At 41.1% G+C, this 27,696-nt stretch overlaps 1 protein-coding gene across 1 annotated transcript; it reads right to left on the bottom strand.

The window, feature by feature from the left end:
- Positions 1-206: 206 nt before the first annotated feature.
- On the bottom strand, positions 207-27,476 carry pgm2 (phosphoglucomutase 2). Its single transcript, XM_007889096.2, has 14 exons — positions 27,390-27,476; positions 21,859-22,026; positions 20,436-20,542; positions 19,730-19,814; positions 18,420-18,503; positions 17,053-17,246; positions 16,169-16,358; positions 14,297-14,394; positions 10,632-10,812; positions 8,052-8,145; positions 6,465-6,594; positions 3,977-4,166; positions 1,991-2,124; positions 207-401 (listed from the first exon to the last, which is right to left on the bottom strand). Exons 1-14 carry the CDS (start codon positions 27,450-27,452, stop codon positions 299-301), a joined length of 1,821 nt encoding a protein of 606 aa, XP_007887287.1. The 5' UTR covers positions 27,453-27,476; the 3' UTR covers positions 207-298.
- Between the last annotated feature and the right edge of the window lie 220 nt (positions 27,477-27,696).

Raw genomic sequence — 27,696 nt, 5'->3', positions numbered from 1 at the left:
TCAAGTCTTATCTTTGGGGTGGGTGTTCTTAACTTCTACATAAAATTTCAAGTCAATAGCTACCCAAGTACAATCAATTTTTTGCAAAACAAAGTACAAACCCAGTAAGAAAAAAACAAACTAATATATATATATTATATATTATATATTATATATAATATAGATAGAGTTTGGATAAATAATGTTTTTCTTATTTGACAATCATAACATTCATAATTCAATAAGTAACTGTATCCTAATTAACATTAACAACAACTTAATATTAAATCAACAGGTGTGGGAAAAATTCAGAAAGGCTTCAGGGAGATTGAGATATCAAACCATTTTCATCTGGTTGGAAGAAATATTTCACCAAAGCATTGACCAAATCATTGAGGTCCTCCTTCAGCCGCTCTGGGTCACTGGGAAAAGAAGACAAACAAGTAAACAAACAAGGAACTGTAAAGCATTCTGCATTTGATATGTGGAGAGATTAAATACTAATACTAATAATAATCCTTGCATTTGATATAGCGCTTTATCACGTCTTCAAGATGTCTCAAAGCGCTTCACAGAATATAAAGTGAATTGACTGTATATTTTGTGGGCGAAACGCAGCAGCCAATTGAGCACAGCAGCGTCCCACAAACAGTCATGGATTGAAGTGAATTTATTATTATTATTTTTTGAAGGAATGTCTACCCCCGGAAGAGCGATCTGTCAATCGACTAATGACCAGGTTCCTACTTACTGCTAGGTAAACAGAGACATGTGGAGTCAGGAAACTTGCTCAACATTTCGCCCTGCTGGGAATCGAACCCAGGTCTCTCGCTTGTAAGGTGAGTGCTGTAACCGCTAAGCAGGACTCCATACAAGCTGAATATGCTATATAATAATCAGTGCAGAATTTTCCCCATTCTAGGTTTTCCTTACATCTTGTAATTAGAATCTAAATACATTGCTAATTAGCAATACATTAATTTTCCTAGATGGTCACAGGCCCACGCGGTCATATGTTCAGCACTGTCACTTTCCTGCTGAGTTTTTTACTATCTAACTAGAGATTAAATTTGAGGTGGGCATTCCACCTGGATATGGGGTGGTGGGGGCGGAGAGAGGAGGAGAGACAGAAGGAAAGAAACACAAGTGTGAATTTTAAGAGAACTGCTCAGGAAAATGCTCCCTCTCCTCTTGTAATTTTGTGGTAGTTGTTTAATATCTACATGCTCCTGCTCGCCGTGTTATCCCCAAGCAGGGGGTTAAGTTCCATATGTATGCAGAGAACACCCAACTCTATCTCTCTGCCTCCACCAATTCCAAGACCGCTGCTGTTCTGACCAATTGATTGCCTGTTGGACATCAAGTCCTGAATGAGAGCTCACTTTCTCCAGCTGAATGTCGAAAAGACAGAGCTCTCCATCTTGATTCCCGTCAGCAGCTTCTCACCTCAGGCACTGACAGCATCAATCTACACGGATGCACACTCCACTTAACAGAACCAGTGTGGAATTTCTGTATCCTATTTGACTTTCTGCTGTTCTTTAAACCCTACATTTGTGCCCTGACCCGTTCAGTTTTCCCCACTACCTCCACAATATTGCCCGGCTCTGCCATTACCTCTGAGACCCTTGTCCATACTTTCAAAATGCCCAGGCTAAACTTCACCACTGCTCACTGGACTTTCCACCACTGCAGATCAGCCAGAAGTCTCACTGAGTTTAGTGCAGGAAAGTACACGAGCTGCAGTGTTCTAGATAGTCTGCAACTTGTGAAGAGGTGCAACTTGTGAAGAAAAGTATCTTGTGCGCAAACATGCGATCTACCACCCTGCACCACAGTTAATACAGTATGCTGCTCAAATAATTTTAATATGAATGCACTAGTATATATACATATATATATATAAAAAAACACAGCTCTTGCCCTAAAATGCTCTACATTCTCTAATTACCTATCCACATATTTGACCATAGTTCCAAAGTATTTCTACTTAAAATTGTAAATATGTTACCTGTTTCCAGGAGGTGCACATAGTTCAGCGTAGTACTTGATTTTGGGTTCTGTCCCACTTGTTCTTATGGTGGCTACACATCCATTGGCAAATGTAAAGGTAATCATGTGGCTGCTTTTGCTGGTCGGAAGGATCTGCCACACAGACAGGTTAGAATGATTAAATTACATAAAGATATATGGATTTATTACCATTAGTGTTTAAGAGAAAACTAGGTTATAAAGATTAAAGATATAAAGAAAATTTGGTTTATACTGTAATTGTGTAAGAAACATCTATACATTATTTTATCAGAGATCTTTGTGATATATGGTCACTCAATAGAATAGCTAATGCCCTGGACACGATTAAAGAGATCAAGATAGGATTTTTAAAAATGTGTACTGTGCACACATGGGTATCCAAAAATACATCCATCCTCCCTCCATAGGCTGCAGGTCATCCAGAACTCTGTAGCCAGTGTCCTCTCCTGGTGGGTGGGCCTTCAGCCACTCTGCCCCCACCCTCTGGAACTCCACCCCGCAATCTCTCTGCCTCACCCCTTCGCTTGCCTCTTTCAAGCCCCGTGTCCAGACTCTCCTCTTCAAACGTGCCTTCAATCACCCTCTTTCCCCCCTCTGCTCTCCACCCTCCCCAATCCTGACCCCCAGCTCGGGTCCGAAACACTGATTGTCCAGCACCTTGGGATGTCCACCCGACGTGAAAGGCGCTATACAAATATCATTTTGTTGTAACATGGACCAATCAACTGACATATTTCATTTCGGGCCATGGTGACGGAGTGAGGGCCTGGTGCTCTGCACATCGACATGAAGCTGGTGAGTGTGGCACTGCAGCTAGGCAGGGGAAACTGGCAAACCTTTGATTGACAAGTCTTGGATTGTAAAAAAAACTGCATATACGGTAGCATGGTATGCCAATGCACAATATACACATGATTTTGCGTTAATCCAAACTCTGTTGTGGGAACTTTTTTTTAAATAAATGGAATGGGGCATGCTCGACAGTGCTTAACATTCACCTCAACAGTCAGATTAGATCTCGATTTAATTTTTTACCTGAAGGATAGATATGCTGACAATGAAGTTCTGTAGTGGGATATAAACTCAAATCTTATTTAGCGAAAGGCCTATAATTTTCAGTGTTATTCACACAACAAAAAACTCACTGGGTTTCAGGAGGCCTGGAGGGAAACAAATTAACAAACACTTTGTGTCTTTTGCCAGTTCAGGTGGACGTTAAAGATTTCATGGTACTATTTGAAAAGAGAAGTTTCCTGACAAATAATCCCCCCAATCACACAAAAATTGTCATTCACTTCATGGCTGTTTGTGGGATATTGCTGTGCACAAATTGGCTGCTGCATTGCCCCACAAAATACAGTAAACTTACTGGACTCCGGGTATCTGGAATTTGGACCTAGCTGAAACGGCCTGAAATGTAATTTTAAAAAAAATCACAAAGAAAAATTCTGCGGGCCATGTGTAGACTCGCACCAGCTCCACTCTCCTCCTACCTCATCATATTTGCTGGCCTTCAGTGTCCCAGGGGTATCGACTTTGACTCAGTTTCAATCGCACACGCAGAAGATAGCTTATTCGCTATCTTCTCCTTGTAGAATTCATGCAATTACAATGCTGGTACCGCCATTTACTGGTACTGAAAAAAGCTGGCGTGGAAAAAAAGCCAGTATAAATGCTGGTTCCGGGATTGGAACTACACTTAGCTGGAAATTTCGGATCTACCCCCCATTGGTCCGGATAGCCAGGGTTTCAGTGTGCAATCATTCCACTTTACAGTAAATCCTGGGAAACACTTTGAGATGTCCTCCTGAAGTGAAAAATGCTCTATCAAATGTAAGGATTAATATTAATTAATATATTAGAAATAAATCAAGACCCTGACATACAACAGTTTGAGAAGTAAGTGGTGAAAAGCTATCTAAATGGAAACACTTTTATGACCTTCGACTCATCCTGTACGTACGGCTTTTTTATCAGGTTGGCTGCTGTCATAGCCAGTGGTTAAATCTCGAACATCTGAGATTTCAAATTTGCCACAATGTTTCGGGTATTGGTTCTCTCCATCATAGTTTCTTAGTTTCTTGAACAAACGTTGAATTGTTTCAGGGTCATGGCAGATGAAATACGAAGCCTTTGTGAGATGATAACCATATCTAGATGAACGTAAGAAAGAAAAATTTATTGTACCATTGTAATCAATATAGCTGAAGTTTACACATAGGTGAACATCAACAACAACAACATTACATTTGTATAGCACCTTTCACGTCAGGAGAACGTCCCAAGGCACTGGACAGTGTACAGCATTTCAGACGCGAGCTGGGGTTGGGGGGGAAAAGGGAGGGGAGAAGGGGGGTGACCGATGGCATAGTCGAAGAGGAGGGTTTTGAGGCGAGGCGAGGCCATGGGGGGGGGTTGTAGGTGAGAATACACATACCAGACTGCTCCAGCAGCCATGTCGACGCATGACTGTACAGTAATGAAATAATTTCCCCATCAATATCTATGAATGCATTAGTTTTGATGTGGTCATTCAGGTTAACATCAAACGTGACCATCAGTGTGTGAGTGGCTCTGTGCTTTCGTACCAAGGAATCAGCTTAGTTGGTTGCATTCCTATTTCTGAGTCAGAAAGTTGTGGGTTCAATTATTCATACAATAATAAATAAAATTGGAAATAGGTTCATTCAGATCAGGTGGACATCTTACAGGATATAATGTAAACTAGAATAACTGTTTATTGGCAAACATGTCAACCCATTTGCACACAGCAAATGTCTCAAAACAACTATGAAATGAAAATGAAAACATTTATTTGGGAGATTGTTGATCAGGACACCAGGAAAAAAATAACCTCCCTTCTCTTTTTAAATAATACCATAGGACCTTCAACATCCAGCTGAATGGGCAGTTTAGCAGTTTAATATCTCATCTGAAGAACGGTTCAGCACACCCACAGCACTGCATTGGAGTGTCAGTTATGAGCAGGGCCAATAGAAAAGTGCAAATGCAGTTTTTCTGTGGAATCCACTACAAACGACATTTCCGCTGCAATGCTCACCCCGAGGCCCCTCTGTTCTGATTGTGAGTGTGTGTCTCTTTCCTCTGTATGTGGCTGTATGTGTGTGTTTGTGATTGTCTCTGTGCTTCTCTCTGCAAGCGTGCATGTGCACCTTCGCAAGTGTGTGTGTGTGTCTCCCCCTGTGGCTGTGAGTGTTTGTGCGAGTCTCTCTGTGGCTGTGAGTGTCTGTGTGCGTCTCTCTGTGGCTGTGAGTTTTGGTGCGTGTGTCTTCCCCTGTGACTGTGAGTGTTGGTGTGTGTGTCTCCCCCTGTGGCTGTGAGTGTTGGTGTGTGTGTCTCCCCCTGTGGCTGTGAGTGTTGGTGTGTGTCTCCCCCTGTGGCTGTGAGTGTTGGTGTGTGTCTCCCCCTGTGGCTGTGAGTGTTGGTGTGTGTGTCTCCCCCTGTGGCTGTGAGTGTTGGTGTGTGTGTCTCCCCCTGTGGCTGTGAGTGTTGGTGTGTGTCTCCCCCTGTGGCTGTGAGTGTTGGTGTGTGTCTATAAGTGTGTGTGTCTCTCTTTGTGTCTGTATGTGGAGGTGGGCCCTGACAGGCAGGACACCGGCCTTCAAATGTAGTGCGGGGAGGAAACGGATCATTCAGCCCCTTGTGCTTGCATTAGTGTCCAAAACAGAACTAGTTTACCACTGTCCAGATTTTGTACACGCAAATAAATGGTTGATCCAAGTGCCATCTGCTGGAATTTCAGTGCAAGTGATGATTACTAACCAGCCAAGTCAATTTGGTGTTGGCATTACATATTATGCTTCAAGTGAGAACATTCCCAATAATAGTAATTCTTACATTTGAAATTATTTCTTATTTCATTCAGACATCTCAAAGTACTTCACAGGATATACTGTAAATTGGTGCAACTGTGTGTATTTTGTGGTCCAACACGATAGCCAATTTTCACAAAGCTAATCCCACAAATAGCCTTGGAGTGAGTGACCAATTTTATTGGGGAATTACTGGCCAAGACACTGGGAGAATCTCTTTTCCAATAGTATTATGGGATCGTTAACATCCAACTGGACCTCATTTTTACATCTCATCTGAAAAATGGCACCTCAGACAATCCAGCACACCTCCAGCACAACATTGGAGAGTCAGGATGGACTACATTGGTTCCAAGTCCCAATTTACGTCTTGAACTAACTGACCTTCTGACCCAGAAACGAGAATACTACCAACTGAACCAGGCTGACACTGTATCCATGCCATTAATGTAATATCATGTAACTTTATTATTTTCAATCAAATTAATTTCATAACTGAATTTGCAGACAGAAATACCTGATTAACTATATTATATAAACATCAATACATTTTAATGGCAAGGAAGAAGTCAAATTTAATTGATGGATAATAAATCAATGTATTATTTTAATACTTACTCTTCATAAATTGCTTTGAGCTGCTGAGTCAAGGTGAGATCCTTGGTTGCCAAATAACTGGCCAATTCAGCAGCAATTGCAGCAGCACTGACACCATCTTTATCCAGGACAGATTCACTGCACATATAACCTGTATTTTACAAACGAGAATAAGATTGCAAAATAAATTTCATTCACTTAGCTCATCTCCATTGAAATAATACTCCTGGTTCAAAATACAAATGAGTCTGCCAAGCCCCAGATTCTTAAGTTCTTTATCCTCATTAGCAATTGCTTTATAACACCATGTTACAGATGAGAGCCTGAGTGATAGTTGAATTAGAGCACTTCCTTTAATTACAATTAATAACCAAGCCAAGGGGTGGAACGTAACTCTTCTCCATCTTGCTGATGGCTTAACTGATGTTACTTGAAAACACTTTAAACTTTGTTTCTAGCAAAAACAAGTCCACAGCAAAAGCCAAAGATCACAATCACAGGTCACGGCAGCAGGTATGGAAAACTGAGAAATCACACTGAGGCAGCAGCGATACTCTTGAGGCTGGGACTAAGGAACATTAGTCTGCTTCTGGCCCTTAGTTTACCTCTCAGAGAAGTGCTTTCAAGCTGATATTTAAATTGATAAAAGCCTTTCATATTCTAGTACTGGCTATCTTCCTATTGACTCATTAATCACACCACACAGACCACAGATGCAGTAGTTGAGGTTCATCTCATCAAATGGAAATTGATGTCTGAGGACTTCCCAATTCAGTTGTTTCCTTTTGTGTGTATGTGTGTGTGTATGTATTTATGTGTGTGTGGTCAAAAAAAATTCAACCAAGCAGTCTGTATGAGTGTATTAAAATGTATATTATCAATTTAGTGAAACTACTGTACCATATGACTGTTGCCTAATTGAATTGCATTGAAACACAAAATTCAAAACAATGGAATTCAAGTCTACACACCTACACTTCCTTAGCTTTCCGACCTCCTCCTATCCTGCGGTTCATCACCTCCACGCAGCATGATATGCGTCTCTGTCCGACCTACACCACCCTCTCTTATCCAACTTCAAGTCCAGCCTTAAAAACCCTTCACCTGCCCCTAAACGGTACGGTCACCCCTCCAATCGCCTCCCCCCGCCCGGGGTTGGCATCTGTCCACCCACTGTAAAATGCTCCAAGACATTACGTGAACAGCTTTATAAATGCAAGTTGTTGTTCTTTTATAAAGATTAGTTTTGATTTTATTTTATATTCTACATTTCAAATGTGTTAATTTGATGTACTGAACACCTCTCACTCAGAGAGCCCTCATTTCTTCCTTTACCACCCCTAAAATGGTTTAGATATTCTTTTAATAATCCATTCTATAACCTGTGAGCCTTGCAAAGGTGCAAGAGAAACCCCAAACAAATTCAAACACTTTGGGAGTTCATAAAGAAATGGGCAGATATTGAGAGATTAAATTTCAAGTGGGGAACATTCCTCTTTTTATATTTTGAGGCTTTACTTGACACCCATTATTTCATCAGCTACAAAATGCATTCAAAAACTTCAAAATAAAAAAATCTGGAAAAACAGCAGTTAATGACAGCTTCACCTATAGCTTCCTCAAAGGCAAAAAGCACAGTCTTGCCCTGATCCACAAGTTCTTTGGCTCTGCTCCCCATCCATTTAAATCCAGTTAAGGTTTCCTAATAAAAGAAAATATGAACAGTGACCAAATACACATCAGAGTAATAATAAAAATAACTAACTTATACATTTTTGATGAAGTAACGGAGAGGGTGGATGAAGGTAGTGAAGTTGATGTAGTTTATATGGATTTTCAAAAGACGTTTGATAAAGTGCTACATAAGAGACTTACAAGCAAAACAGAAGCCCACGGTATTAAAGAGACAGTAGCAGCATGGATACAGAACTGTCTGGGAGACAGAAAGCATACAGTATTGGCGAACGGTTGTTTTTCTGACTTGGAGGGAAGTGTGCAGTGTTGTCCCCAGGGGTCGGTATTGGGACTACTGCTGTTTTTGATCGATAATAAATGACCTGGACTTGGATATAGGGAGTACAATTTCCAAGTTTGCAGATGATACTAAGCTTGGAAAAGTCGTAAACAGTGAGGAGGACAGTAGCAGACTGCAAGAGGACATAGACAGACTGGTAAAATGGGCAGACAGGTGGCAGATGAAGTTTAATGTGGAGAAAAGCGATCTGATGCATTTTGGGAGGAAGAATGAGGAGAGGCAATATAAGCTGATGGTACAATCTTAAAAGGGTGAAGGAACAGAGAGACCTGGGGGTTCATATAAGCAAATCTTTGAAGGTGGCAGGACAGGCAGATAAAGCTGTTAAAAAGCATATGGGATACAAGGCTTTATAAATAGGGGCATAGAATACAAAGGTCAGGAAGTTACAATGAAGCTTTATAAAACACTGGTTAGGCCTCAGCTCGAGACTACGTTCAGTTCTGGGCACCACACTTTAGGAAGGATGTCAAGGCATTGGAGAGGGTGCAAAGGAGATTTGCCAGGATGGTACCAAGGATGAGTGACTTCAGTTATCAGGAGAGGCTAGAGAAGCTGGGATTATTCTCCTTGGAGCAGAGGAGACTTAATAGAAGTTTTCAAAACTATGAGGGAATTCGATAGGGTGAATAAGGAGAAACTATTTCCACTGGCGGGTGGGTCGGTAACCCGAGGACACTAATTTAAAATAGTTGTTAAAACAGAGGGGAGGTGAGGAGAAATGTTGCAAGTTGTTCGGATCTGGAATGCATTGCCTGGTGGAAGCCAATTCGATAACAACTTTTAAGAGAGAAGTAGAGAGTGGGATTGATTTGGGTAGCTCTTTTCAAATAGCCAGCACAAACACAATGGGCCGAATGACCTCCTTCTGTGCTGTATAATGCTATGATTCTATGACTTAATATTGACTGTATTGTCAAGAATATCTGAAAACAAGTTTTCTGCAGTGCACAATTTTGTAGACAAGCGGTGCAACCAATTTGCATAAGCAATGTCCTACTAAGTGAACAAACAATTTTATTTCGAGGATATTTGGTCAGGACAGAAGGACAAATGTCTTTCTCTTTTTAACTGGTGCCATGGGATCTTTTAACATCCACCTGAACAGGCGGATGGGACCAATAGTTTGACATCTCATCCAATGTACAACAACTCTGGCAATGCAGACCTCTCCCTTCAATACAGTGGGAGTGTCAGTTTGGGCTGAGCTCAATGTCCTGACTTGGGCCTTTCAACCTAAAGATGAATATTTTGTCAACTGATCCAGGCAGACACTAGTCTGCTGGCAATTAACCATTGGTGATAGTGGAAAGCCTTTACAATACAATCTATAAAAGCAAAATAATGAATGATACAACATTCTAGAATTATAGTGCAACAAGTTGTACTTGCGTTGAGCCTCTAAACTCATGATAAAGAAGAGGAAGCCTGAACAGGGTTAACGCACAGTTAAGATGGTATTTGAGGTGAGTTTTGAAAACAAAGGGATTTAGGATGAGTTCCAGAGAGCAGGGGTAGCTGAAGGCCTTCCCGCAAAGAGTGGGCAGAAAGGGTAAGAGAATTACACTTGAACTTTGGATATCTCAGTATCCACACATTATTTTCCCTGAAGATATAAAAATCAGTCCACATTTGTGAAGATTGCACATGTTGACTCGAATGGCCAAACTGTCTTGTTCCATAATTCTTAAGTACTTAAAATCAAAGGGCCATTCAAATTAAAATTCTACAACCATAAACTCTCAGCAGTGAAAGCTGAAATTATTCTGCTCAGTGTCAGGCTGTGTATATTAATAATAATAATCCTTGCATTTGATATAGCGCTTTTCACGTCGGGAGGACGTCCCAAAGCGCTTCACAGAACACACTGTAAAGTGAATTGACTGTATATTTGTGGGCGAACGCGGCAGCCAATTGCGCACAGCAATGTCCCACAAACAGTCGTAGATTGAAAATGACCAATTTTATTATTGTTTTTGGTTTTGAAGGGATTATTATTAGGCTCTGTGTGGAGTAAGGAAACTTGCCCAAGGTTTCGCCCTCTGCCTGGAATTGAACTCTGCACTTGCAAAGCGAGTGCTCTAACCACTGAGCCACAGGACTCCACATTGACACCTACTGTTCATAATTAGACAATAAAACAGATGAAGTACCTCAAAATGGAATCCTTCCTTTAGTGCAATTGCCCTGAGGATCTTTGAGGAAACAGTGCTGGCCATCATGTACACATTTTTCACATCATCCTTTTCAGGATGTAGGCTTTTCCAGCAGTTAAAAATCCACCAGCCCAACAAGGCACCCAGCTCATTGCCAGAGAACACTTTCCACTCCCCACTGTGAACAAAAACAATTTTTGAACATTGGATAGGATTCAATATTTAAAATGTGAATGATAAATTAGTCCTCAACTTTCATTAGTAATCTGAGTATCAGTGAGCAATCTCGGAAAAAAATCATCCCACTGCAATCTTTTTTTTGAAAAAAAAGTTCAGAAGTATAAGCAGCTGCTATTATTAAACCGTTAAGAGTTTATATCTAAACCTATAAGAACAAAATACCCAAATAGTCAAAACATGAAAATATTACATACATTTAAGAGGAATTATTTGATGCTGAACAAGGCCTTCTTCTATGCTGTAAATTTCTATGATTACTGTGACAATCAGATTTACTATGAAAGAAATCTCAAACAACTTGTTTCATTCTATTAAGTTCAGTGATTTATTTTTTATATATTTTTTTAAAAAGGTCAAGCACTTCATTGATGCAAACAAAAGTCTATTCGACAATCGAGGAAACCCATGACCAAGTCAGAAGCAAAAAGTTTACTTTTTCATTCATTAAACTAAATATTTTAGGAACAATAAGCTATTCTTTCAAAACATATTTGAAGAGCTTTAATTGGACGTGATTTGTGGTAGTATTTAAATTTATTCATGACAATTCTGATTCTTAGACAACAAGTGTTTATTTGTTGCTCAAACATACTGAAAAAAGTTAACTGGCTGAAATGGTATTAAGAGCAATGCAGTAGAGATTGCGTTCAACAGTTTATTAGATATAGCACACTGCAAAATTGCAGATGTCATTTACTCCTAGAGTTGGTATGCTTAAAAGTCTTGTCAAACTGCTACCAATCTATTTAAACTTATAGGAATGAGATGAAGTGCTAAGAAATTCTTACTTTACTAATAAATAAAACTACACAATGGCTGAGTGAGGTCAATGAACTATGGGGGAGGGAGAGTTATCAGAACTGATCTCAACCATTAAATTGCACATGAAACCAGATTAATTGGTGTAAAAAATATTTCATTATTAAGAAAGGCAGGACTAACCATTCTAAACTAAAGTAGAAATGTTGACGTTATCAGAATCCATCAGTTTATTGAAGGAGTTTGCATTTTGCATTACATTTAAGCCAGTGGTGGCTAACTTGTGGCCATCAAGAAGCAGCCCCCCAAACATTCGCACAAGTCTAGGCAAATGTTTGTTTGATCGTTAGTGTGTTTTCAGTTTTTTCTTGATTGAATATTTCTTGATTTATGGCAATAAATCAAGAAATCATAGAATTATACAACACAGAAGGAGGCCATTCGGCCCATTGTATCTGCTCTTTGAAAAGAACTACCCAAATCGATCCCTGCAAACTTGTCCTTCCCAAATAATTATTTATATATTCAATCAAGAAAAAATATTTTGTTGGCTGACCATATAGGTTGGCCACCACTGATCTAAGCTTCACAACATTTGACCAAAGAATGCTCGACACCTTTGTGTGGTGCTGACTGTGTGGTGGTCACCCTTCAACATGACTGGCACAGGTAGAGGTCAATGGGGGGAGTGGGGGAAGGGGAGAAAGAGAACAGACAGGGGCTGAAGAATTGGGATGGAGAAGATAGCTCACCAACCTTGCAGTGAAAGATGATGCTTGGCTAGCACTCTGAATAGACGACTTCAAAGCCAACATTGTACCGCAAGAAACTGCAAGTAGCAGTCCTTTATGTATACTATAGCTGGAGTGAAAAGTGTCAATATTGTACTCGCTCAGATTCAAAAAGCATGGGCAGGAGGAAGTCACCGGGGTTGGGGGGGGTTAGGGGAAATTACAATACAATATGGAAGGAAAGTAAATAATATGGCTGATCTGAGGTATGAATCACTAGTCAGATCATGATGGGTGTAATGCCAGCTAAAGACGATGCTTTTATTTGGTAGCTGAGGAGAGGAACTAAAGGTTTCTCATCTACTTTTTAAAACTACAATTACAATTGTACTAGAGGGCAGATACTAATCTAGCCTCCACAGCAGAACCTACAAAATTAATACAAGATAGCAAAAGTAGAAGGCTTCAGAGACAATTCTAAAACAAGCAGAATACACTAACTTAATTACACAAATCATTAAGAAAACAGTTCATTCAATTTAGAAATGGGCCACAGTGAAACAATCATATATAAACAATCTCTTTCGAGGCACAATTCTAATTTAAATAATCCAAGAAACAGCAAAAAATGCAAGATGGATTGAAACTAAAATAGTTTGCTTCCTGAATCTTCAACTTGAATTTTTTTTAATAAACTGATGTTCACCATAATTATACAGTTTATTTTCAGTATCTAAGATGCAGGTCTTGTCAAACAACTTTGCAAATTATCTGCTCACATTGGGCCTCTGTATGCCTGAACAGTGCACAAGTTGATCTCAGTTTGGTGCTGTGCATCCATAATGTGCTTCATGATGCATTCTCGGGACCCAAAGCACAGTATACAAGTGCAGTATTTGTTGGAACAACGTAAAATTGCACTTATATAGTGCCTTTCACGTCAGGAGGACAAATGAAACAATCATTTATATTTGTTGCTGGTGACCTGAAAATGAAGATGCCTGTAGTTGCTCTGTGAAAAATGTGCGGACTACCTTTAACATTGGCTAAACAGTCAAATAAGTGGCAGATTTTTATTAAATTTCCCCAGTTTTATGACAATCCCCCATCCCCCCCCTTGGTTTTCTCCTTTTTAACACAAATGGAAAAATCCAAACAATGCCCCTTTTTTATTTTGTGAATAAAAACCAATGATAATGGGCTTTAAACAATGCCTAACAAGTAGTTCAAAATGTTTCACGATCACCACTGCTATCTTGCATGTATACATGTAACTTTTTTTTAAGTCAGCAGAGCATTAGGCATATGCGGAAACCCAACACAATTCTTAAGAGTATCCAAACCAGAACTCCATGCATCTTCCTCCACTTGGAAATTCTGTGTATAAGAATAGAATATGCACTCTCTGCCTGGAGGGACACAGCTTGCTTATCCAATTCTGGATAATATTGGGTGCTGGCTGGCAAGTTTGGAGACCCCAGAGTGTGCTCTGGGATATTGCTGGAGCTTAATCAGTTAAAACTGCATTGCTTGCCATTGAAAGCACTATTTGGCAAGCTCTCCTGCTGCATGGCCAGCTAGTACCACCCTACCTGTTTTGGCTTTGGTTTGCAGGGTTAACAGGGGCTGAGTGGGAAGTACTTACTCCCAGTGTAATGAAGAATCTCAGATGAAAAATTAAAGCAATGCAAAATTCTAAAACTACATCTCAGAATATTAGTTTTTATTATTAGTCACACTTTTAAATAGATTATATGGAAAATGTAGATTTTATTCAGTTACAATATTAATCATAATCTTGTCCGATAAATATTCTCCTCTCTTGAAATTATTGGAATCATCTTTCCTTCTACGAGATGAACTACCTAAGCATCCTAAATAAATTATCTTGGGATATATATTGATTTTGTTGTTTTACATTTTACTACATACCGTTGCTGCTTCTCAGCTACAGCAAGTCGATCGGCATCTGGGTCATTTGCTAAAATGACTGTGGCTCCCTCTTTCTCAGCCAAGCAGAAAGATAATTTCTGTAAATAATGACATCACTCACATTTGAGAAACACAAGAGAAAGCTTTAGAGAAAAATAAATGTTAGCCAACCTCACCTCAGCTGGTCTGGCCTCTCAGAATCTGGATGACAAATAATAATCATCATCATCATAATCTTTACATTTGATATAGCACCTTTCATATCTTTTAGATGTCTCAAAGCGCTTCACAGAATTTGCTGTAAAGTGAACTGACTGTATATTTTGTGGGCAAAACGCGGCAGTCAATTGTGCACAGCAGTGTCCCACAAACAGTTTTGGATTGAGTGACAAGAGGAGATAATGATTCCTTCAATGAAGCCACTCATCCATGTCTGGGGAAGGTGCACATTAGTATGAAGAGAAGCAGGATTACATAGGAAAAAACCTGTTTAGATAGAAGTACTGGTTCACTTGATACTATTTAAAAGAGCAGCATTTTGCAGACTTAGTTTTAAGACAAACATTATTAGTAATGCAATCAGTAAAGACTTATGAATGTCATGTTTAATACCAGGATCTCAGTGATCACTGCAATCCTTAGTTGCTTCAGTGGAGACTGTGATAGAGGATCGGATCAGACCACAAATTACTTTCATCAACCATAAAACTATGGTTATTCAACTAAGAGGAGGTAAATCTTTGCAAATCACTCAACGTGACCACAAACCACAACAAACTGAGAAAGAGGCCATTCATAGTGAATACACAAAGAGCATAATTCAGTACTGCACAATTTCTGTTATTAAATGCTACTCCTCATGAACAGATGAAATCAAAGATTTTAACTGAAACATTTAGATTTCAGGGGAATGTTACAAATCGGGCACATTTAAACTACCCAAATTTAAAAGGAAGTACTGGATAGCAAATTGTGCTTCATGATAAATTCTTAAACTGACTTGATAACTCCCCAATGCTCAGTAATGGTGATTGGTTATATCAATGCCTTATTATATATGCTGTTTTATAAATTTAAACAGAAAATATCAAGATGTCACTGTAAGGCAATCATATCGATGCCCAGCTCGCCTGGGACGTTAATTTAACATCTCATCCGGAGGATGGCACGTCTAACAGTGCAGCAACCCATGAGCAAAGCATTGCTATACACTGAAGATTAAGAAAATTTAAATGCAATATCTCAGAAAGCAATATAGTCAATTTGAAACTGTAAAATGGGGTTAAATTCACATGTGGGAAGTAGATAATAAGAGGAATAGAGAAAAGGTGGGAAAATTTAAAAAATCTGCTATGATTATGATATAATAAAACTGGCAGAACAGTCTTGATTCAGTTCCTCAAATTCATATACTCCCAATATGTGGTAAATATCTAGCACCATCAAGTAGATTAGAAGGCAACATTTAATTTAGAATGAAGTAAGGATTAGAAATTCCTGGTGGAGCCTCAACTTCTTTCAGCTACATGTAAACAAAAGTCACTTTTTCAATTCCTGCAGGAACATCGTCACTGGATCTAACTACATTAATCTTCTTGATTGCCCACTCAGGTTTAATCAATGTGCAACTGTTGGCATTCCCAGCTGTACTTCTAACCCCAGAGTCCATTGCTAAGATTGCCTTTTCCACCTTCATGTCCTGCCCGTCTCTAGCCCAACCACGCTGCTGCTGAAATCATCATTCATGCCTTAATTATCTCGAGGACAACAGGAAAAAATAAATCCTGTTTCATTAAAAACATTTAAAATGCTTTAAGAATTTACAATTTTAAATATCAACAGCACAAAATGTGACTATGTAAGGCTTGTTACCAGGACATCTTTGCCCTCTTCAGGATTTGGGAATTTGACTGTTGTGAATTCTGGATCAGGATCTTTCTGCTTTGGAACTGCAATAGGAGGAGCAAAGTCGAATGCTTTGAAAGCCGACTGTACAAATTCATGTCCAACTCCATGCAGAGACGTATGGATAAATTTCAGTTTTGTTTCCTTATTTTTGTTCCTAGATATAAAAGAAAATTAGATCAGGGAAAAAATATTCTCAAGATGAGCCCAATGAACTTTTTAAAATGAATCTAACTACAAACCAATTGAAATGAATAGTTTGAACTGCAAGAGCATAGGTTTAAAAAGAAAGCAGCAGCAGGACAAATAAGAAGAAGAATTGATAAGCCTGTGAAACTGGCCCCATCTGGCGATAGTACAATATCCCTGAATGTCAATGCAACGCATCACAAATCTGCAGGCACCCTCCCTTTCTGTCTTCCACCCCAATTTTAAAAGTGCAAAGATGCCAGGTTAAGATATAAATAGTTAACTGAAAATATTGTGAATTTAAGTTTCAGAAACCTGGCTGTTGAAAACAAATCAACTTCACGAAGACTTTTACACACAAACACAAAAGAGCATCGGGTTAGCATTTTGTAGGTGCCCTTTCAAATTTTACAATTGGGATTGAAAAGGGAAAAGAGAATGAAGGTACAAGCCCAATTTCTTTGTGGCTTATGTCAATTTGCTGAGCTTTTTATTCCAAACCATTGGTCCTCCTCCAGATACCCTGTGCAGCTCTCAGCTCCAAAAGTGTGCCTCCCTAAGCAGACGTAATGAGAGTGCCAATATAAAAACTCGTGGCTAGACAAAACGTTATCTGCTTCACCAGAACTCAAATGATAAATTATCCGACACTGAAGACTCACCTGTGGAAGCAATGTTTCTGAAGATCCTGAAAATATTTTTCATTCATACTCTGATAAGGATCCTTAATAAGTGTACTGCTGTCAACAAGTTTGTCATCCCACGACTGTGACCATGGCTCTAAATTTTCAACAATAGCCTTGGAGATTTCTTGGTCATGAGGTGGAATAATCTGGGCTCCATTAGACCAATACACCTTATAATTAAATAAACAATTGGTTAGCGTTACCTAATGCAAATTAATGTTTGTACATAGCACAGCATATAACTAGTCTGTACACCACTGAAACAGGACATTTGGTCCAACTCTTCCATACCAGTGCTTCTGCTCCACATGATCATTCACCCTTCCAAAACATTCCCCTGGATTCCCTCTTCCCTCATGTGGGGATAAATCAAGCAGAACTTTGATTTCTTAGGGAAATCTCAAAACAGAATCAAAAGCCCCTTTCTAAAGGGTAATTTGACAGAATACAGTAAGTACTCTTGTTCCCCAGTATAGAATTGAATTTGAAACTTGTGCCTCAGTTTCTGTCTTCTGATGAAAGTGGTGAGAATTCACAAAACTAGAGTACAGACTGTAAACACAAGAACACAAAATTGTAAACACAATAAGACCAAGTCATTAACAAAAACATGAGTGGAGACAATCTTGTTAGAATGGTTAAGGTAAGTGGATAAAAACTTCAAATTATTCAAAGCAGACCGCTACTTAACTGTGAATACGGAATTTACCACCGTGTACGAATCACTATGTCCCACAGCAACATGAATTAATTGAATGAGGGGAGGGGATTACCATAGACGTGGTTGGAGATGTAGGTTTTAAGGAGGAATTTAAAAACAGGAAGGGACACCGAGACAAGGGATAGCAGGGGGTAGAGCAAGTGAAGGCCACTGACGGCAGTGCAGAGGGTGTGAGGGATGTGCAGCACACCCATGAGTGAGGGGGCAAGCAAAAGAGTGGGGTAGGATAGAGAAATACTAGGGCATGAAGGGTGAGGACACTGGGGTCGATCCATTGGGAGACAGGGATTTACTGGACCTGATCGAGGACTGGGGTGAATGGCGTGCAAAGTTTGGTGTAGATGAGCATGTGGGTAATGGAGGTTTGGATTATCTGGAGCTCTGGAATAGCTGGAGCTCATTAATGATTGAAATGGGAGATCTGGCAAGAAGTTTATTTGAAAGTTCTATGTGGGACTTAACAAAAGCGTGAAAAAGGGGTTTGTCAGTATTTTTGTGTGAGCTCGGGGCAAAGATGAATAACAGTCTTCGTCAGGGCTAGAATGTGAGGAAGGAATATACAGCCTTAATCTTGGGTAACAGTAAGAGGCAAAACTATTGTAATAAGAAATTGCATGATTACCTTGTAACCATTATCCTGTTTTGGGTTGTGAGATGCTGTTACCATGATTCCAGCACACAAATTCAGTTGAGACACTGTATATGGCTTGAAAGAGAAACAGAACATGAATTGTGAAGTTCCGTTTTTAAAATAAGACAAAAATATCAAACCTATCATACCTTGAACTTTAAAAGTCATTAGTGAATTGTCACATACACATCAAAGTGCGATTAAAACTGGCTGATATCAGTACAACTTACCAAAATATCAGTTTACTGCTAAAATCCAAAGAGTGAGCATTCTGATTTTTCTGACAATTACCAGTATATTTTGTAAATACGATACCCACAAGCAAATTATAAGGTTATTTTTCAATTGAGGGTTTCAACTCATATAATACTAAAAAAAACTGCTTCAACAGTTTACAATCATTAAAACAGTATCTAGGGTATAATCTTAATTAAAGTTACCCGCATCAAGTAAACCCATGTTGTGGCTTACTTTTTGTTCGCGACAAACTACTTTCTCTCTCCTGCTGGTAAAGCCGCCCGATTTACACAACTAGTACTTTCATCATAAGTGGGAAAAGCTAACCACCATGGTCAAAAGCATAACTACTGTTAACTTTACTAGTCTTAGGGCAACTGTTGACGGGAAGCTTCTGAAATAAGACAAAGCAAATTGAAACTGAGTCTCCAGAAGGACTTGTATTCCAGAGGGGTTGACTAGATGTAGCATGCTACCTTAGATTTTAATTTTCAGGGTTAATATTGAACCCCAAATAAACATTTAAAGGGAAGTGCACTTACATTTTTAAAAATGTTGAGTATTATTGCATGACTGGAAACAAGATTTTTGAAGGCAGGGAGAGAAGGTTACTCAACACAAATCTTGAAGCCAAATGTGGGCCTCAAAGAAAGCTGACTGGCCAAAACAAAGGATCAATATTAAAAATAAAATGAAGCTATAAGATTTCCACAGAACTAAAGATACCCAGAGATACCAAGCAACACTGAAGCATTGTAGACAATACTAATTGAAAGCAGGGAGCGGAATATTTATTTATCAATGAGAATAGCACACGTCAGCAAAAGAAAATTAATGCACATATTGAGCCCTCACATATGGATGGAGAGAAAAAGTATGGAACAATGGCAATTTACTATAGGCAAATGGTTTTGAACAAAAGAAACATTTATTACCAGTAAGTACTAGTGAACTCAGATCAAACACAAATAGGTTTTTAAGCTGTTCTTTACATGAGCAAAGTACAAAAATAAGTGAGCAAGACCACAAGTAAAAATTTTAAAGAAGGTAAGTCAATCACATACCACAAAGGGGGTTGGTGTTATCTGACTGAAAAGATGTACAGGAATCTTCTGGCTAATCAGTACAGTGGCAGAAAGTCTGGCGAATCTGCAAGATACAGAAACAGATTAAATTAAAAATGAGCAAATAAGTACCAATATATAATTTTCACCTGGAAGTCAACTCATTACACATTTGAAGATTACAAAACTGCCTGCAAACTCCCCACTTCTTTGCAGCAGCATCCAGTTCATTTCAAGAATTCTTCTAACTCTTCTAATTCTTAGAAAGAAATGAAGAAAGACAATCCATTATAACAACAATTAGCATTTTTTTTGTTCAGCCATGTGTCCGACACATGCAGTTGCCAATCACCATGTTTAAGATTATCCAAACCAGAAAATACCATGCGTCCCACCTACATATGCAGACTCCTGTGAATGGAATGGAATACACACTCTCTCCCTGGAGGGACACATTCTGCTTACCCAATTCTGGAGTGCATTAGGTGCAGGCTGATAAACGCCACCATGGCGACCCCAGGGTGTTTATTGGGGTACTATTGAAGTTTAACCAACTAAAACTACATAGTGCTTTCAATGGCAAGCTGTCTGGCAAGCTTTCCCACTGGACCTCAGATAGCCCAACAGACTTACTTGCCTTACAGAGCAAGTCACAGGCAGATCTATGTCGGTTAAAATGCAATTTTGAAGATTAGTTAAATCCCACCTTTCGCTGCTGCTTCCACTGGAAGGGTGAGCACGTGCATCAAATCCAATCACTACACCTCTGGTTTGTAAATCTGGGAATGATTTTTCCAGGTATCTGCACAACCCCTAAATGAGCAAAAGCATGAAATTAGAGAGAAATATTAAATGAATGTGAGTTCAAGACTTGATTTTCAAAAATGGATAAAGCCTTCAATTGATTGGAATAATTTGTTCGGATATTGAACACCTTTCAACTCCTCTACTTTTATAGGCATTGCATTCCATTGGATGGCTGCTAAAAGGTTGGATTTCAAAAAAATTTACGAGAGTTTTTTGAGAAATGCAATAGGAATACAAAAATAAATGACAGCATTATTGATGACAGATTAAATAACTTTGAAAACTACAAACAGTTATTCTTGGTAAAATGATTAATCCCACTCCACTCCCTCAGCTGCATCCCCATCTTGGCTCTTTGGAACATCCTCATGATGTGAAAGGCGTTATGTAAACGTGTATTTGTTTTATCTGTTGATTGCCAATGTTTTTTTTTAGCTAAATGGACATTTTGGATGTACTTTTAACAGTGAAAAACACAACAGTAAACCCAACGTTATCACTTTATTACATTTCTCCTTTGCTCAATAGACTTATTGATCTTTTCTGCAGTTCCTGGTTCCTGTGATTACACTATTCTGTTCACTTAGTGCACTCTTCCACTCCCATTAAAAATTAAAGAACTGAAAACTATATCTAATTAATATTTTACTAACGTGAAGAATTTATAACTGAAGCACAAGAGGTAACTTAACCCATTATAAAATGGGTGCAAGCTCCCCTATTAAAGCAATTTACGCTAATCTCATTCCTCTTTACACATGATTAATTTTTCCTGCAAGTATTTATCAAATTCCCTTTTAAATGCTGTTAGACAATAATTCAATTATCTCACTTGAAGGATGCCTCAGTTATTTTGATTAAATCAAATTTAAATAACTCAAAGTATCCTGAGGTTAGTCAACACTGCCCCTTCTGGTTGTCTGGTCACTGCTGCTGTTACTTTTTACATACGTGTCCTATGTACGGGAACTGTTGCTGATGTCACTTCCCACAGACTGCCCATGTGCAGGAAGACCACTGACGTCACTTTACAAAGGAAATATCATCATTGGTCACCCATTTACCTGGAAGTTGGTCATTTACTTTTGCTTGACTTATAATGTGGGGTATGGAATATTGCTCACAGACGTCATTTTAACAGGGGTTGCCCTAAATTTTCTATTTATCCATCAGTTGTACTTTTTTTTGCGATGGTATACCCCTATTGTGAGAAGAGAGATGAACTGGGCATAGTTCTTGCTCTATGTTGCCCAATTACAACAATTGGCAGATAGACAGTATTCTGTGTCAATATTGAGATGAATATATTCACCGTCGCTTACCTGGGTTGTCTGAATAATTGTAAGGTCATTAATATGAGAAAATCCTGGTGCCATCATTGACCGGAGTCCTGCTGTTCCAAACACCATCCTTGACCCAAAATATTCACGCAGCAATTTAACCTTCCCATCAGCCACCAACTGCTGGACTTCTGCTATTGTTTTGGCATTCTACATCAGAATATGATATTAAAAATTAATATATGCAAAAACTTTTGATAACAGTGGAATTTAATATTGCACCTACAATAAATCAAAGCACTTTTTTAAAAAAAATCTTAAGAGAAAATTTGGTCTGAAATATCTTAATCTCATTAATGGATTCTGCATGGAACAAACTGCAACATAAAATCAAAGGCGCTAAAAGTACAAAATGTACAATACATCAAAAGGAAATATCCCCGGTACATTACACATTACAGTATTTTGTCGACTTGGGTATACTTATTTTCAAACATTACCATGTATTGTATGTAGTGAGTGCTAACAAATGAGTACAATGTTGTAGAAGGTGGATTCCAAGGTTGTAATTATAGCATACTAAAAAGATAACACACAGTTCCTGAGTGTCTAATGCAGAGTCAGGAAGCCAAAAGGGAGAAGTGTTCAATTTCCCTGTGAAAACATCCTTCTTTGTGGGGAAGCCAAACAACATTCTTCATTTTAACACAGAACTATGGAAAAAATTAAACTATGAATTTCATACTACAAATAATTTGCTCAAAAATGAGTAGGGCTGCAGATTTGCCATGGTAAATTTAGTAGAAGTCATAGGTTTAGGGGGAAATGTGTAAAAGAATGAGTATGAAAATTCAACGCAAGTACTTTTACCTTGCACAGGGCTAAAACACCTGTTTTACATCTAGGCTCGACTACGCCAACTCCCTGCTTGTCAGCCTTCCCAACTCTTCCCTCCACAAGCTGCATATCATCCAGAACTCTGCAGCTCGGGTCCCCTCCCGCAGCAGGCTCCGTGACCCCATAACCCCCACCCTTGCCTGGCTCCACTGGCTTTCCATCCCCCAGAGAGTAGAGTTCAAATTCCTCCCACTCCCCCTCACAGCTGTGGTCGAGCCTTCAGCCTTTCTGCCCCCACCCTATGGAACACCATCCCACATTCCCTTGACCTCGCTCCCTCCCTTGCTTCCTTCAAGGCTCGTCTCAAAACCGTTCTCTTCGACCGTGCCTTCGGTCACCCTCCTACCCTCCACGATCTCGACCCCCAGCTCGGATCCAAATCCTAGACTATCCAGTGCCTCGGGACATCCTCCCAACGTGAGAGGCGCTATACAAGTGTAATTTTGTATTGTATTGTCAGTTAATGCCACAATCATGGCAGAGCACATGGAGTACTTGGCCGAGCTGACACTGGTCGGGTGAATGATAACGCAGGAGTTTTTGAAGCTCAAACTGAAGTGCAACATTTAAAAAAGTGGGAGCAGGTTGAAAAGGACATGCACGTTAAAAAGGCCAAGGCCGCCCAGAGGAAGAACAGTGAGCAGCAACGCTGGATACACTTCCCCAAGAAAGTTGTGCAAAAGTCAGGATGGAACTGGAAGAGGGGGCGGCAGGGCAAACAGGAAGGCTTGTGACCCCCTAATGAAAATTTGGGGGTGGGAGAGGGGAAGAAAGTATGTTTACGTTCAGTTTCACTATTAAACTATAACACAGACTCTGCATACATTTCATCAGTGGGAATCGTTTATTTTTCTGACTCCCAAAGCTGTCAATCACACCAGAGACAGTCCCACCCCCAGCCTGGCTTACTGTTAGCTTTAAAGTGGGGATTGTTGCTGACATTTTTATACTTTGACAAACCTGCAGACCCCAAATTGAGGGATGGAATAAGGACAACATATAATGGCAACATACAGCAAAATCTTCACGAATAGGAATAGGCCATTCAGTTCTGTAATTTTCTCAGATTGTGGCTGATTTATAACTCAATACCACTGACGTGCCTTTTCCCCATGCCCCAGTCAAGTATTCATCCACTTCCTCTAAACACTCCACCAACTCTGAATCAACAGGCCTTTCTGGAAGTGGAACAACATCATAACTCCGAGTAAAGAAATGTCCTCTTATTTTAATACTAAACAATACTGACAGGTCTAGATTTAAATGTTTCTTTGTCTTCATTAATGTATCTTTAAGATAACTACTGTCTGGAGTTGACTACATGCATCAATGGCAATACAAAGAATATTGAAGGAAAAAGATAATAATTCAAACATGAATTTTCTAGCAATAATAAAAATGACACTTATGTGGCACCTTTCATGTTGAGAGGATGTCTCAAAGTGTAATATAACTTGATCCAAATCAAGGGTGTGTTAGCACGTCACAGAACTTGCCTAGGAGTCTGAGCTTTGGGGGGGGGGGTGGAGTAGATGCTGACTGAAAGCACAGTCAAAAAGTGATGGGTCTCAAGGCAGGTTTTGAAGGCATGGAGGGCACAAGGACTCCAGGATGTTCCAGTAGGTGGGCCGGAATGGCAGAAAGCTCACCTCCTATAGCAGAGTGGAGAGAGCCGGTGACATGAAGTCGGCAGCTGTTTGCTGAGCGGAGGAAGCCGCCAGGGCAGCAGTGTCACAGGTACTGATTGAGGAATTGAAAGTAAAGACAAGAACCTGGACTTCCTATCTAATCGGAAGTTTAACACTTTTATACATAGAATAAGATATGGAATCTTTATGACATGTGATTACATGTGGTCACTTTTGATCCCAAAAGATTTTTTTTAAATGCCAGGCGAGCAAAAGCAGAAACTTAACAGAAATGTACAATAATGCTCAATTATGGATGGACAGAAGAGTTGAAAAATGGAATTGGTCTCCTGATATCCCTCAAATTTATGAAATTATTTGCCGAGTTTTTTTAATGTTAACAGCGCAAAAAATCACAATACAACACAGAACATTCATATTCAAGAAAAATGACAGCAATTTCACATGAGCAAAGTGAACCCAGTAATTGTATTGTAACATGTGTTATGTAAAACAAAAATTGAGATAACGGTAGTACATCCAAATCCTTGACTCCTCCCGGTGTGAAAGGCCCTTTACAAACATAATTTGTTGCATCTGATTTATGAAACACTCATCTTCAGCAGTCATAATATTTCAAACTTGACAGAAAACTGACCGACAGATATAAACTCTAATCTTCCTTGCACGTGTAACAGATGGCACCAAATTGTGTGTCAGTTGATAACCACCTTAGGGCCAGTAAGGGTCATAATACTCTTTAATCAAGTCATTAGCGCAGACTTCATAACAGGCAACACTTCCAACTAAGGAGGTCACACAGTAAATTTCAGGGAGGAAAGACGATCAGTTCATGCAATTCAGCAAATCAAGCTTCATGGCATCTTACCTAGTTTCTTTTTTGAAACATATTTTATCCAGTGATATTTAACCTAGGTTGTACAAAAGCATTTAAATGAGCATATAACAGAGTCTGCTCTAAGCATCATGTACAATACATAGGAATAGGAGGCGGCCATTCAGCCCCTCGGACCTGTTCCACCATTATATAAGATGATGGCTGATCTGTACCTCAACTCCAATTACTGGCCTTTGCCCGATATCCTTTGATACCCTGACCTGACAAAGATCAGTCTTGAAAATTTGAATGGATCCAGTATTTGATCCTCAACTATCCTTTCTATCCCACATCTGTGCCATGGGCCGCTCTGCCTTCCCCCAACTCCGCAACATTTCCCGGCTCTGCCACTGTCTCACACCGCAGACCACCAAAACCCTCATACATGCATTCATTACATCGAGGCTTGACTATGCAAACTCCGTGCTTGTCGGCCTCCCCAACTCCTCCCTCCACAGGCTGCTGATCATCCAGAACTCTGCACCAGGCTCCGTGACCCTATCACCCCCATCCGCACTCGACTCCACTGGTTTCCCATCACACAGAGGATACAGATCAAGATCCTGGTCCTCACCCTCAAAGCTCTCCATGGTCTTGCTCCACCGGACCTCTGCGACCTGCTAACCCCCTACCGTCCTGCTCGCTCCCTCGGCTCAGCAGGCTCCGGCCTGCTTCACATCCCCCACCTCGCTGGCCCCACTATTGGCGGGCGGGCCTTCCGCCACTCTGCCCCCACCCTCTGGAACTCCATCCTGCAGTCCCTCCGCCTCGCCCCCTCCCTCGCCACATTCAAGACCCATCTCAAGACCCTCTTCTTCAACCGTGCTTTCAATTTCCCTGCCCTCCACCCTCCCCACCCTGACTCCCAGCTCGGGTCCAAAACTCTGACTATCCAGCTCCTTGGGACGTCCTCCTAACGTGAAAGGCGCTTTACAAATATAATTTTGTGGTTGTTGTAAATTGTACAGTACTCGTTAATGAACAAGTAAATAAACAAATAAATAAACAAATAATAATAAGTAAACGTACAAGTAAATGAACCAGTAAATGTACGAGTGCAGCCAAACGAATCGGTAAAGATGAAAAGAAGTACAAACCCCAATTGCTGTAAAGACTAACTAAACATACGGCAGCCCGGAGGGAGAGTGACATTGTGCTGGGCTGGCCTGGGCTGGACTGGGCTAGCCTGGGCTGCGCTGGACTAGCTTGGGCTGGGCTGTGCTGGACTAGCCTGGGCTGTGCTGGCCTGGGCTGTGCTAGCCTGGGCTGTGCTGGGCTGGCTAGGGCTGTGCTGTGCTGTGCTGGCTAGGGCTGTGCTGTGCTGGGCTGGCTAGGGCTGTGCTGTGCTGGGCTGGCTAGGGCTGTGCTGTGCTGGGCTGGCTAGGGCTGTGCTGGCCTGTGCTGTGCTGGCCTGTGCTGTGCTGTGCTGGGCTGGCTAGGGCTGTGCTGGACTGTGCTGGGTGTCAGTTTGTGCAGCTGCCCGGCCTGGTCTGGCCACACACTTGTCAACCACAGGGAGAGGACGAGTTGAAAAGGGGTAAAGTGCTGTCCCGGGGCCCGGCCCTGCGCTCACTGCACTGGCACTCAGTCAGGTAACGCGGCGGCATCAGCTCCTCCTCACCTCATCCCTCCCCTCCTCCCTCACCTCACCTCACCCTCTCACCTCATCCCTCCCCTCCTCCCTCACCCCCTCACCTCACCCTCTCACCTCATCCCTCCCCTCCCCCCCTCACCTCACCCCTCACCTCACCCCCTCACCTCACCCTCTCACCTCATCCCTCCCCTCCCCCCTCACCTCACCCCCTCACCTCACCCCCTCACCTCACCCTCTCACCTCATCCCTCCCCTCCCCCCTCACCTCACCCCCTCACCTCACCCCCTCACCTCACCTCACCCTCTCACCTCATCCCTCCCCTCCCCCCTCACCTCACCCCCTCACCTCACCCCCTCACCTCACCCTCTCACCTCATCCCTCCCCTCCCCCCCTCACCTCACCTCCCCCCTCCCTCCCCTCACCCCCTCCCTCCTCACCTCATCCTCCTCACCTCCCTCCCCCCTCACCTCACCTCCCCCCCCTCCCCCCTCACCTCACACCCCTCCCTCCCCTCACCCCGCTCCCCACCTCTCCCCCGCTCCCTCCCTGCCCTCACCTTGTCCCACTGCAGCCACTGGCTGACGGCTTGGCTCAGCCGCGGGTCTCCGCTCACCGCCATACGTCCGGATCCTCCAACCGCCGCGGCGCGCGGAGCGAGATGCGACAGTGACAGTGACCCGCCCCGCCCCTCCGCCCGCTCGGCCAATCACAGCCCCGATTGGTCCAGGGCCCAAATGGGCGGGGCGCGAAATGCGCCCCGCCCATTTGGGCCCTGGACCAATCAGCTGCTCCCCCCACCCCCCCGGGACTGGGTCACTTGTCAGATGGCATCAGCAGTGAGTGAGTGAGTGAGTGAACAGTCA

This window comes from Callorhinchus milii, unplaced genomic scaffold (genome assembly GCF_018977255.1).
Source record: "Callorhinchus milii isolate IMCB2004 unplaced genomic scaffold, IMCB_Cmil_1.0 Scaffold1, whole genome shotgun sequence".
NCBI classification, from domain to species: Eukaryota; Metazoa; Chordata; class Chondrichthyes; order Chimaeriformes; family Callorhinchidae; genus Callorhinchus; species Callorhinchus milii.
The sequence above is the reverse complement of the archived record's forward strand: the minus strand, read 5'-3'. Positions and strand labels throughout refer to the sequence as shown.

Coding starts and splice junctions, on each gene's coding strand:
- pgm2 (XM_007889096.2), bottom strand. CDS start 27,452: ATGGCGGTGAGCGGAGACCCGCGGCTGAGCCAAGCCGTCAGCCAGTGG. Junction 20,543..21,858: donor CAATTATTCAGACAACCCAG/GTAAGCGACGGT, acceptor TTGCTCATTTAG/GGGTTGTGCAGATACCTGGA. Junction 18,504..19,729: donor TAACACCAACCCCCTTTGTG/GTATGTGATTGA, acceptor TTCTCTTTCAAG/CCATATACAGTGTCTCAACT.